This window comes from Erpetoichthys calabaricus, chromosome 1 (genome assembly GCF_900747795.2).
Source record: "Erpetoichthys calabaricus chromosome 1, fErpCal1.3, whole genome shotgun sequence".
NCBI classification, from domain to species: domain Eukaryota; kingdom Metazoa; phylum Chordata; class Cladistia; order Polypteriformes; family Polypteridae; genus Erpetoichthys; species Erpetoichthys calabaricus.
Genome location: NC_041394.2, coordinates 302558473 through 302572500, shown reverse-complemented (window position 1 = coordinate 302572500; position 14028 = coordinate 302558473). Strand labels below are relative to the sequence as shown.

At 42.6% G+C, this 14028-nt stretch overlaps 1 protein-coding gene across 1 annotated transcript in view; it reads right to left on the bottom strand.

The window, feature by feature from the left end:
- mettl25 (methyltransferase like 25) overlaps window positions 1–14028 on the bottom strand; it is a 145820-nt gene that overhangs the window by 72657 nt on the left and 59135 nt on the right. Inside the window, exons 6-7 of the mRNA XM_028817207.2 lie at window positions 5325–5419; window positions 4980–5009 (exon numbers count right to left, since the gene is read on the bottom strand). Of these exons, the coding sequence (XP_028673040.1) occupies window positions 4980–5009; window positions 5325–5419 (125 nt within the window). The remainder of the gene's footprint in view (window positions 1–4979; window positions 5010–5324; window positions 5420–14028) is intronic.

The following is a 14028-nucleotide window of genomic DNA, read 5'->3' as shown; positions in this document are numbered from 1 at the left end:
TTGTTTTTATTTTCATCTTTATACAGAAAGTCACAAATACTTGTATCTTCTGGTTTTGTGTTTCTTACATTTGGTTTCTGAGGAACATGATAAGGATTTAATGTACTTGGACTGTGATTGCGTCTTTTAAGAGCTTTCAATTTTGCATCAGATTCTGCTATAGCTGCTTCCAACTCCAATTGATCTCTTTTAGCCTTTAGCTGTATTTCCAATTGGAGCAACTGTGCTTCTTCCATATCTAGAGCCTGTTGTCTTTTTTGATTCTGAGCTTTAGCCAACAGCACAGCGTGTGCTGCCTCTTGAGATCAGAGGGCACTAACTGAGGTAGTTGCTGAACTTGCATAACCTTTAGTTTTTGCAGAGATTTGGGAGTCCTTAACTGCAGGGGAAATGTCATCTTTCTTTCTGTAATCCCTGAATTGGTTAGCAGAAAAGTTGGGTTCCTGGTTGAGACTTCTTGGTACAGTATAAAGGAAGCCACCTCACTAAGTTCAGAGAGCCGGAGTCGGGAGGTGGAGGACAGAGCTTGACGGAGAGGAGAGGAGAGGAGTGGAGGTGACAGAAAAATAGAGAAGGAGAAACATAGAGAGAGAGAGAGAGAGAGAGAGAGAGAGAGAGAGAGAGAGAGAGAGAGAGAGAGGAAGAAAGGACTGAGAAGTGATTACTGGGGATTTAGCGCTGTGTGCTGAAAGAAGGAAGAAAAAAATAAACAGTGTGTGCGTTGGGACTTGTGAGTCTGTATGTCTGTCTGCGTCAGGGCTGATTTACCACAATATATATATATAGTAAATTTATAATATAGATATTGTATATATCATGCAATTGTGCATTCCTCCCTGTAGCCCTTTCTGCTCACTATAACTGGCTATGCAGTGGGTGTTCTCACTGTATGAAGTTTTAATGGTTTGATTTAATTTGGATTACTCTGTATTATCACAGTAATTTTATAAAAATGTAATCACAAAAAACTCTACTAGAGAATCTGAAATATTTAAGGAAAAATTTAAAATGTTACATTAAATTTATATGATAAAACTACACTTAAACAGATCTATATTTTCACTTTTACAAAAAAATCAACTTACGTGAATTCAAATGCTACAGTTAAAGTAAGTACAGGCTCACCTCATTAACCCTTTAACCGCCAACTCCCTAAATATTCCCCACGCCAGGCGAAATCTGAACAATTTTTGTTTTTTTACTTTTTTACATTTTTTTTACATTTTTTACATTTATTCAAGCAGTATTGACCACTAAATGTTGTGCAAGTTGCCAGTGTATACACGAAATCTATAAATGTAACCTGAATTCTCAGCTAAGCAAAACATCTTGATACCAAACCGTGCCCTTTTCAATGGTAGATACTGTCGAAACTGTAAGCGGCCCTTCCACGACAATAAACTTTCATCAACTGCAACTGACGGTCCTGGCATGTAGGGCAACTGAAATGCTTCAAATAAATGATCAATCAAAGGACGTAGCTTGAACAAGTGGTCGCGGTTTGGATCTTTCTTATCTGGCTCATTTCTGTTGTCATTCAAATGAAAGAATTTCAGCAGCAAAGAGAATCGGTTACGTGTCATGACAGCTGCAAAAATAGGTGTTGCATACATAGGATCTGTAGACCAGTACATCTCAATATCTGGTTTTCTGATTATTCCCATCAACATCAAAATCCCAATGAATTTTTTCATTTCGTTTTCATCAGTGTCAAACCAAGCACGAACACGGGAATGTGGAGGTAAATTGGGATTTTTCTCAATAAACTGTGCTGCATACAGATTTGTCTGATGAACAAAATGTCTAATCAAATCAGGTGACACAAACAGCTCATAAAACTGCTCAGCAGTGTAATTGTTTACATCAACAATAAAGCCACACGTTCCCTCAAACGAATGCAGAAAAGGTAGTTCACCACGGGCAGCAGCCCAGCTGAGATGCTGGGGATACACCCACTCAGCGCCGTCATCCGATGCGTCTTCATTCACAATATCATGCAGCGCACGTTGCTGCTCATCACTGTCACTAAAATCTTCTTCAGAACTGCTACAATCATGATCAGAACTGTCCAAAATCGCCTGCAAAGCCTCACTTGAAGTCAGTTTACGTTTCGCCATATTCACAGCTGTTACATGCGAATCACGTCACATGACCGGCCAAAACAACCACAGACTTGTCGAAATACAACGTAGTAATAATACCCACGCCAAACCGTCAGTTATACTACTTGTCAGGCATTCATATAACCACAGGCAAATGTGCCGGATAATTCCGGCAGTATGGCGTTAGCATTAAAACAACGGTGCCGGATATATCCGGCAGAGGGCGGTGAAGGGGTTAAGTATTATCTCTGTTTCAAAAACATTTACAATACTGTTATTTAAGTCAAAATTGACCCCTCTCCCACAAGCTATGCATGAATGTGTGTAGTACAGATCTGTATAGTATTGTACAGTAAAGTATAATACTGTGATATGTCAGATGTGTACAGTATTGTACATCATAGTATAATACATCAACATGTCAGTGAACATGTTTAAGAAGTCATTTATGTCAGTTTTTGGAATAATTAAAAATATTTTAAAAAAAATTCATTTATTTTAATAGTACTTAAGATTATTACTGGTATCATTTTAGCTCACTGTATGCAGCATGTTTAGTCATGACTGACAAAGAATTTAGCAGCTACATGAGGAAAAAGGAGATTTTGCAAGAGGCAACATAAAGAGTAAAAATTACTTTAGCAGTTGATCAGTACAAGGCAAGACTAAAGGCTAAAAAAGACACAGATGGAGCAACCACATGAAAACTGTACTTCACTGTTGCATAGCTGGAAAAAGGGGTAAAGCCCAGTTCTCATAGTACTAAATTTAAAATAATCTGGATACTTTTACGATTACCCTGATCCCATAATACTTAAAACTGGGATGTGTTTGCTCCAAAATGTTCATACTGTGGTCATGCCTGCCTAAATGTTCTGCACAAGATATGTCCTAATAAAATATCTTAAAACTAGCGAACCCGCGTTGTAGCATACGCCGCATAATTATGTATTGATGGGTGAACACTTCCTGAATGACGCAGTTGTCCAAATGGGGTGGGTTTGTGGATACTACTGTGAGTGAATGAAAAGACAGACCTCTGGAGAGAGCAACATATAATTGTCCGTGACTGAAAGCGGGATCGTCTGTGACGAAGAAGGCCATGCTGGTGAAAGTTACTTTGTCTGTAGGGATAAGTATCAGTACCTGTAGATTAAGGTGTAGCGAGTCTTCGTTGTTGACGCTTAATATAGCTTGCGTACTGAGATGTTCCGGAGTCACAGTTGAGAAACACTTTTTTAATGTCTTTTAAGCACAGGGGAAAAAATGAACAAGTGAAACATCCGTAATGTAATAAGCCACCAAGAAAAGAAACATTGCAATAATGCTATCTACGACCCGATCTCTGTAAACAGAAGTGAAAACAAAATCGAGCCGGTGTATTCTTTAACTGCCTTGTGGCGCTGTAGTAGTGCTACAGCTTTGCAGTAAGGAGACTGTGGAAGATTGTGGTTTCGCTTCCCGGTTCCTCCCTGTGTGGATAGCGCTTTGAATAATGAGAACACCACTATATCAATGTAACAAAGTATTAACAGGAAATTGTCTTCGTGTAATAGTAAAAGGCAAATTATCCGCGACAAACAAACTGTTTTACACGCTGCATACCAACCAGCATAATCACGCCGCTTTTTAAATGTTTTTTAAGCAGAGGGAAAAAAATGAACATTTGCAAAATTTGTAACGCTGCTTTCAGTAAGTACAATGCACACGCGTTTAATTTGTCAGTCACTTTTTGCCAGCTGTCTTTTCTGGTTTGGGCTGCTTTTGCAGTGTTACCGCTTGTGCATATTAAATCTTGAAATCCTTCGAGTAACTAATTAACTAACTAACACCAACCCACCCACACACACAGCTTGTGTGAAACAAATGCGCCCGTACTTTCATAATTTTGTTGCAGCCTATAGTGGAGTCAGGCACAGAGAAGGTCAGCTGCTGAGAGAGCGTCTCGACTGTTGCAGGGCCTGCATCGGTGAAGCAGGTGAGATGCTAATGAAACAGAGGCATAGGGCTTATTGGTTTTTAAAGAGTGCTTCCTTCATTGTGTTTTAACCTCAGTTTTAAAGGATTGTTTTAAGGATCCCATGGGATACCCCTCGCAAACTGTTTTAGACGCTGCATTCAGCAATTCACAAACGCGACAAACATGCCTCTTCTTACATGGTCCTGCCGCGTCCACCCTCGTTCTCAAAGCATACACACCGTCTGGTCATGTGCCCGCTCGCAAGAGCAACTCACGGAGACCCGCCCACCAACTCTAAGACCATGGCGTGTAAAACAGTTTGCGATGGTGGTGCGTGCGTCATAACCGAAAAGAATAATGAAAAGTCAACGTGGCTCAGAGGTGCATGTGGACTCCTAGCACAGACGAAAGCGACTTACGGGGTGGCTGGTGAGTTGTTGCGTCTGTTCACATGAGCAGGCAGTGGGAATACCAAGAGAGCGAGGGTGGACGCGGGCCGGGAAATAAGGAGTGTTGGTGGGCGGGGAAACATTTTCCGTGTTCCTGCAGGACCATCTAAGAAGACGCATGTTTGTTGCAGATGCGAATTGCTGTATGTAGCGTGTAAAACAGTTTGCGATGTTGCATGCGGTCGTGCGTCGTAACCGAAAAGTCAACGTGGCTCAGAGCTGCATGTGGACTGTAGCACTGACAAACAGAAATGACGGCGTGTTTTCCGAGGCGTCGCGTCCGAGTTGGTGGCCGTGGCTCTGCGAGTTTTTGTCGTATCCAATGGTCTTAGAGTTGGTGGGCGTGGCTCCTTCCTGCGTGCTTTCATGGGTGTGGGCGTGGCTCTTTCCTGCGTGCTTTCATGGGTGTCTTGCCCGCTCTGGCGGCGGCTTAGAGAATTATATATATATAGATAAGCAATTACTTACCCCCTTTCCAACAGTGACTCTTTCTAAGGCCTTAAAGAGAAAGCACGGATACATTAAGTTATACATATAATTACATATATTCTGAGTTTCAGATTTTAAATCTACTTTTTAAATTAAATAATATTAAATCTACTTTTTTAAATTAAATAATAACACATTATTTTATTATAAAATTAAATAATTATTAACCTAAAAAATATTTAACCATATTTTTTCATAATCAGATTAACTATTTAATGCAGCGGATATTACACATTTAAATATTAATTTACAAAAACCAGTATGCCTTAACAGAAAGTCGAAATCAACTTTGGAGAATAAATAAATAAAATGAAGGCCTTGTACCAAACAAGCTGACATTCGAGCATTTCGACCACATGTCCAACCTTGTTGTTTCATGTAATCACTCATTGGGAATCCCCAAATTCCATTTGTGCCATCTGTGATGAAAAGAAAAATCAAGAAATCCTCAATTTACTAACATTTACTAGGCCTGGGAGAGGTAAAGCAGCAAAATGGCATTTCTAATGCCATAATACATTGTTTTAATGTAAATACAGAAACTTAGAAACACCAGATATATGATTTCTCAATGAAAACTGTAAATATAGTAGAAATAAATAACACAAGAGTACATAAGACCAAGAACCAAGACCAGTACATACTGAAAAAATGCAACACTTCAAATGCATTTCTAGTTTCCCTTTTTAATACTGAGTTGATATACAGTGGAACCTCGGGTCACGAATGTCTCTGAATACATACAAATCAGGTTACGACCACACACTCAGGTGACGAACAAGCCAATTTCCCTTCCGGTTTGTACGCGATGATGTTTTCCGCCCGTGTTCAGTCTCTCCCTGTGCATTCGCTGTGAACTCTTTGTGCTCTATTTCGTTTCCCTTCCAGTTTGTATGCGCCGGTGATTTACGCATGTGTTCAGTTTCTCCCTGTACATTGTTCTCTGTCAGATGTGCATCACACAGAGGGACTTTGTGGTACAGCGGGTCCACAGCTCACGTCAAGAGGCCAGTTTTAAATAAATAATTGCCGCGCTACAGCTGCCACATCCTCTTCATAAACAGAAGCACGAGGTGGCTAGAGGGAGGAAAAAGAAAAGAAAGACGGAGGTTGCGGAGTGAGGAAGTAGTCAGGAAGCAGTGTGGAAAGAACCGGTGTGAGCGAGCGAGCGAGAGCATGCTTGCAGGCAGACAGCTGGACAGTGAGCCCAAGCAGGGGTGTTTGGTCGACACTTGGTGGGGCAGAAGGAAGCGGTCGCTCCAGCTGAGCGATCAAGAAGCTGGAGTGACCAGAAGGACGACGGCTGGCCGCTGTCACACACGTGCGACTAGGAAGATGTTGTATGAACCAAGTAAAGGTAATTCCACGCCAGGCCAGGGGGTGGCGGGGTGCACTAAACCTTCTTTTAGTATCTCTACAGACCAGCCACGGGAAAACCTGTCTGATTTATAACAGAAGACATCACTTCCGGTTGCGGTGCCCAGAAAAATATCACTTCCGGTTCCGGCGCCTAGAAGATTATCACTTCTGGCACCTACTCTGACTAATGAAGATCATCACTTCCGGTTCCCTTATATCACTTCCTGTCCTATCCCTTAAAACCGCCATCTTGACAAACCATAGTCAGTTCTGTTTTGGACTCGGTATAGAGAACATCTCTGTATTTAAAAAGACTCTTTTGCAGCCAGGAATAATATACGGGTGGCTGCCTCAACCCTTTTTAAGTGTGTCGAGTCTCTTCATTTTACAGTGGCGTAGCCGGCAGGATGGTGACCTCCTGGAGAGAACGGAAGTCAGAACAAAACAAAGACTCAACACACTACACCCAACGCAAGAAAAGTCAGATGGGTAAGTACCGCTCCCGAATTGCTGAGTGGGGGTCGGTCGGGGCGTGTCAGGGAAAACTCGAGTATGCTTCGACCCATCGTCCTGTTAAAAGTCTGGGGAAAAGTAGAAACGGGAATCACAGGATAGAGCCTGGTGCATTTGGGAACACATCAAGGACTTATTATGGTCTCTTGAGTACTGCCCCTAAATACCCCACAAAAGGCAAGCCTTTTGATAAAGGTGGGAGAAACCCATGCTGGCAGGTGGAAAACCTAATGGCCTGGACCTATAAACCTGCTCAAGCAGTGAAAAAGCAGGCCATGGCTTTATGGGCTAAAGTGGTAAGGTGGTTACAACCACACAAACAATCAAGCCATCAAATAGCGGAGCAGATAGCCTGAGCCTTGTTGCTCCATGCCCTACCTGAAAAAATCACCCAGCTGGCCTGGGGCTTTACTGATATGGTCTTGCTAGCCAAGGCTATAGAACTCCTCAGGGCAGAAACCAACTTGGGAGTATCAGAATGGGACTCGTGTGAACCCGGGCGTACTTGCGTCCCTAACATAGAGTCTTGGAGCTACAATGCGAAGCGTACTCGAGTGGAACCTGGGACGCGCTGGCCGGCTCCACGAAGCAACGACGGGGTCTGTGGAGTGATATGGGGGGAGGCACGGTGTTCACTCGCTAACCCTCTGGCCTTTACACATACGGGAGAAGTGTTAGTTAGTGGAATTAAAGCTACAACTTTATTTGATACCGGCAGTAACATTTCTACTGTTGCTCGCCATCTGGTACTACCGCGACAATGGTTAAAGATTAAAACCCGCATTACCTGCATTCACGGGGATGTCCGGAATTATAAATCCACCAGGTGTTATATATGTCAGGACGGCGTATTAAAAAAGTTGACGGTGGCGGTGATGGATTGTCCTCCCTTCCCCATGATATTAGGCAGAGATTGGGTAGACATTAAAAGCGGTAGCAGAGACGCTTCCTCCCCAAAATCACTAGGTCTAGTCACGGACGCGGAATCAGCGCCCTCAGCTTCTTCCACGCCGTGTTTACAGCCAGCTGGGGAGCGGAGTTTGGCCTCTTGTGATGACGGGGAAACACCCGGGACGTCTCAGCTACAAACATCATCATCAAGCGCGGAGTCGACTCAGCATGAAACCCCGCCCCTTGAGGTCGAATCCGATCCTCTCACATGCCTGCAGTTTCAATTTAGGCAGACCCCGGTTTCATTTAAAAGGGAGCAGTGGAACGACGACTCCCTTAAGTTTGCAAAGAATGCAGTCGTTCTGATAGATGGCCAACGCACATTATATCCAATGCCACAAGGTCCTCACTTTGTGTTAAATAATGATCTGTTATATCGGGTAGCTGACCATGAGGGGGCAATGAGGTCACTGTTGTTAATACCACGGACTTACCGGCGACAAGTCTGTGAATTAGCACATACCCATCTCCTGGGAGCCCATTTGGGACCCGAAAAAACACTTGAGCGGATTAAGCTCAGATTCTTTTGGCCCAGAATTAATGAGGAGGTTCGCCGCTTTGTACATCCTGTCCGAAGTGTCAATTGAGGCAGATTCCTAGGAGGGACCATGCTCCTCTAGTTCAATTACCCTTAATAGATGTCCCTTTTGAACGTATTGGGGTCGATATAGTAGGACCCCTAGAACCCTTAGCCAGAAGTCATAAATATATAATGGTCCTGGTAGATTATGCTACCCGGTTTCCAGAAGCTGTTCCACTGCGCTCCGCGACTACAAAAGCTATCGCACCGGAATTAGTGGGTGTATTTGCACGTGTCGGCATCCCTAAAGAAATCCTGACGGATCAAGGGATGCCTTTTACCTCGCAGACATTCAGGGAGACTGCCAAGCTACTTCAAATAAAACATTTAAAAACCTTGGTATATCATCCTCAAACTGATGGTCTTGTAGAGAGGTTCAATCAAACTCTCAAGCAAATGTTACATAAGGTAGTCAACGAGGATGGAAGGAACTGGGATCAGCTCCTCCCCCTCATCCTTTTTGCATATCGGGAAGTCCCACAAGCCTCCACGGGGTTCTCGCCTTTTGAATTACTATATGGACGACAACCCCGGGGCATATTAGACATTTTAAAAGAAGGCTGGGAGGAAGAGGCCCTCCCGTCTATAAATGTATTGGAATATATCGCACAGTTACGCGATAGATTTGAAAAAATCAGACCTATATTGAAAACACATATGGAAAAGCAGCCCAGGTCCGATGATATAACTGTGGTACGTCTCTTCGGGAATTCCGCCTGGGAGATCGAGTCATGGTTTTAGTTCCTACATCACATTCTAAATTACTGGCTCATTGGCAAGGCCCCTATGAAATTAAGGAGAGGAAGGGACTGGTCGATTATTTGGTGAAACAACCGAATCGTCATTCTAACAAGCGGATTTATCATGTCAATCTGCTGAAACCGTGGAAGGACAGGGATCTCGAGCCCTCCTCCGGACAGCCCCGCTCTCTCTTTACTCATAAATTAAACCTTAATTTCAGAGATAATCTGACTCGCCAAAAACGACAGGAGCTCGAAGTAGTTATCTTGTCTGTTCCTCAGGTAGTAAGTGAAAATCCAGGACGGACTTCCCTGATTATGCATGACATTGTGACGAAACCTGGGGTTATAGTCCGAGAACGCCCATACAGAATTCCCAAAGCAAAAAAGGCTGAAATGGAGCTGGAGATCAGACGAATGCTGGAACTAGGTGTGATTGAGGAAAGTTATAGTCCCTGGTCCAGTCCCATTGTCATGGTCAGTAAGCCTGATGGAAGTTGGAGGTTCTGCAATGACTTCCGTCTGCTTAACCAAGTCTCCCAATTCAATGCCTATCCGATGCCGCGAGTGGACGACCTCCTCGAGCGGCTAGGTAACACTAAATTCTTGACTACTTTAGATATGACTAAGGGGTACTGGCAGGTTCCCTTAACGGACTCCGCTAAGGAAAAGACAGCGTTTAGCACCCCTAGTGGGCACTGGCAGTATCGTGTTCTCCCATTTGGATTACATGGAGCACCTGCGACATTCCAATGTCTGCTCCGTCCTAATAATTCATATAGTGCTGCCTACTTGGATGACGTTGTTATCTATTCCAACACATGGGAGGAACACTTACAGCAGGTTAGAGCTGTATTGCGGTCACTAGCAAAAGCTGGTCTTCGTATTAATCCGAAGAAATGTTTCTTTGGGTTTGTTGAAGCCAAATATTTAGGCTATCTAGTGGGCCGGGGTATGGTGAAACCATAGTGTTCTAAAATAGATGCAATGTTGAATTGGCCCCGTCCGATCACCAAGAGGCAGATTCAGGCCTTTCTCGGCTTAGTGGGTTACTATCGCCGGTTTGTACCCCGCTTTTCTGAGAGAGCAACGCCCTTGACAAACCTCACAAGGAAGGGGAAACCTAATCATGTGGTATGGGATGAGACATCAGAGGCTGCATTCAGTGACCTGAAAATGGCCCTTACGTCCGCTCCTATATTGAAAGCGTCTGACTTTTCTATGCCTTTCATCCTCCAGACGGACGCTTTGGACACAGGTCTTGGAGCCGTGCTGAGCCAAAGTGTCGATGGAGCTGAACACCCCATTATGTACCTGAGCTGGAAACTGCTGGATCGTGAAACCAGGTATGCGGCAGTGGAGCGGGAAGCTTTGGCGATTAAATGGGCGATTACTCAGCTGAGATATTACCTCTTGGGGCGTGAATTCACTCTTGTGATGGACCATGCGCCTTTACAGTGGATGGCCTTGCATAGGGAGTCCAATCCACGTGCCACGAGGTGGTTTTTGGATCTGCAGCCTTATAAGTATTCGGTCATTTATCGCCGTGGTGTACTGCAAGCCAATGCCGATGCCCTTTCTCGATGCCACTACTACTTGGGCACGTACGCCCGACCCGATGGGTCTGGACTGAGGGGGGGGGGGAGAGCATGTAACACACATGCGACTAGGAAGACATTGTATGGACCAAGTAAAGGTAATTCCACACCAGGCCAGGGGGTGGCGGGGTGCACTAAACCTTCTCTTGTTATCTCTACAGACCAGCCGCAGGAAAACCTGTCTGATTTAGAACAGAAGACATCACTTCCGGTTCCGGCCCCCGGAAAAATATCACTTCCGGTTCCATCGCCTAGAAGATGATCACTTCCGGCACCTACTCTGACTAATGAAGATCATCACTTCCGGTTCCCTTACATCACTTCCTGTCCTATCCCTTAAAACCGCCATCTTGACAAACCATAGTCAGTTCTGTTTTGGACTCGGTATAGAGAACATCTTTGTATTTAAAAAGACTCTTTTGCAGCCAGGAATAATATACGGGTGGCTGCCCCAACCCTTTTTATGTGTATCGAGTCTCTTCATTTTACACCACGTAAGGCTGAGAAGGCAGCTGGGGTCACCAGTTAAAGAATGCACCGCGCTTGTTTTTAAAGAGAATGCGTCCAGCATTTTTTTAATCTTGTATTTAATGAAGACTTTTTTCTATTGGATTTTAACCTCCATTTCACTTCTGTTTTTATGGGATTATTTATTTATTGAAGGATTCTGAAAGCACTGCACTTTATTTAATTTGGACTTTGTTTTTGATTGTTTTGTTGATTTTAATAAAAGCACTTGGCACTTTTTGCACTATCCCCTTGCTCCATTGTAGTGCCTCACTGTCGTGCTCATCGGTAACATTACCGACGGTGACAGGTTTAAGGGCTCCCAGAAGCAAGATGGGAGCATTCAGCAAACCCGCATCGTCACAGACTTTACCTCAAAACTGTAATCTCTTCTCCACCCAGTTCCTCCTCACTTCCTTCATGCCAGAACTCAACTCATGCAAGGTTAGTTTTCTTGGTTGTTTATGGTTAGTTTTTGTGTAAATTAAGAATTTTTCAAATGTTCGTTGTTTTCCCTGTGCTTAACACTCATTACAAAAAAGGGTTTACAGTGAGTGGTTTGTAAGGCTATAGAGTGAACTCCTACAATGTTACTTTTCTTGGTTGTTTATGGTTAGTTTTTGTATAAATTAAGGATTTTTCAAATGTTCATTTTTTTCCCTGTGCCTTAAACTCATTAAAAAAAAGTGTTTACAGTGAGCGGTTCGTAAGGCTATAGCATGAACTCTTGCAATGTTAGTTTTCTCTGTTCAAGGTTTTCTCAGTGTTATTCAATGTTTTTACATTTAGTTTACTATCACACTATGCATTCTATGGTATAATTAACTATTTTTGTGCTTAAAAATCTTTAAAAAAATAAATTTACATACAGTTCGTACGGTCCGGAATGGATTAATTGTATTTACATACAATCCTATGGGGGAAATTACTTCGGGTCACGACCAAATTGGGTTGTGACCAGAGTTTTGGAACGAATTACGGTCGTGACCCGAGGTTCCACTGTACATGAATTCATCATATATAGTACATTAATTATTTTTCTAATATTCATTAATTAAGTCATTAATTACATACAAAAAATGTTTTAATGTGACACAGCCCTGGCTAAATAAATGTGCACTTTCATATACCCAGGAAGGATTTTGGTCTCTCACAGAGGAGTTTTGCTTCGACTTGTGTACCATAGATAATAAAAATATAAACACCATTCTTTTAGGGGAAAATGATAAAATATGCCCCACTAATTGGCTTTATTTAGAGTTGTAAAAGCTACAGCAACATTCACAACAATCTGATGGGTGCTACCTGAAGCCCACTAGAGGAGTGTATTGGAAAAAAAAAGCTTAAAAACAACAAGTCCAAATTGCAGAAAAGCAGTAAACAGTTTTTTTGATTTTTTTACACCAAGTCTTCAGCAAATGTTAAGAATATCTCTTTAAGTAGCAAAAATACAAGCAAATGAAACATGTTTTTAAAAATGAACAGCAAAATTTATTAGAGGTGCCTGCCCTGCACCCAGTACTGCTGGGATATACTCCAGTCCCTGGAACGCTGAATTGGAATGAAAGGGTTTGAGAATGTTATACTATATCAAAAGAAATGTGACAGTATTCTGAAAATTAATAAAATGTGCAAATCTAGCTTTGAATGTGAAAAACAATGCCAAAATAAACTGGCTCAGCCTGACAGAGGAATAGGTTCAGTTTAGCTTTGAATTTATTCTAGTCCCTCAACAGAAAACTGAGAAATGCAATGTATTCTCTCTCAAAGACATAAAATTGTAATTAGCTCGACACTTCTAAAAAATAAAACTCTTTCAGCCGTCTGGACTTGAAGAGGCAGGCCTAATATCCTAGAATCATTTCCTTTACTAAGAATGTATTGTTAATGGTATCCTCATTTCAGTCATTTTTGTTTATTGAAGGACAGTTTTCTCAGATCTTAACTTTGATCTGTGATGGAAAAAAGCCATGTATAAAACTTTGCAAAATACATTTGGAAAGGGATAGTAAATTTGATATCACTTTGTCTTTAAAGAAAAAAGACATTGTTCTAGACATAAATAAATGCATTTTGGGTACCAATTTAAGAATAAATAAGTTAGTCACAAGGTGCATTGTGCAGAATCAGATTAGACAGACAGACCGACAGGCTTACTTATTTCTCCCACAAGGAAATTTTGTCGTTTGACCAGTAAAACAAGAATAGCTAATGTACAGACCCCTGAGTCTGGACTTCAGAGAGACGCGCTCCTCAGGCGGCTAAAGAGAGCCACCCTCTACAAATATTTCCACCCCCTCAGGCAATGAAACAGCCCTGCAAGCAGCATGGGGGGTACGCACAAACAGCACTCAAGGGACACTTTGATCGCATCGACCAGTTGCTAAAACCCATCGGCATGGATGTGTGGCTCCTGGCAAGCCTCGGATGTGGATGCTGGCCTTAGGTTGGCTCATGGAGCCAGGAGGTAATGTAGCATACAGGTTGCCTCTAACCACCCTAGTGGGCAAAGTGAGGAGGAGCCAGGCTGTACACGTGAGTAGACAAAGGGACAAAGAAGCTTGGAGTGTGTTTTGCAACTGAAGACCTAAGCAATAAGAGGCAAGTGGATACTGAGGCTGCCAATAGTCCTTTTAAGGATCTGCAGAGAAAAATTACAGAAATTCCCATATCCAGTTCTGCAAAGCTTGTTGTGTCATATCCAGTTTTTTTTAGTACATTTTCAAGAACTCTAAGATTTCATTTTTGCTTTGTCATACTGGAGTGTTGCTTGATATGCA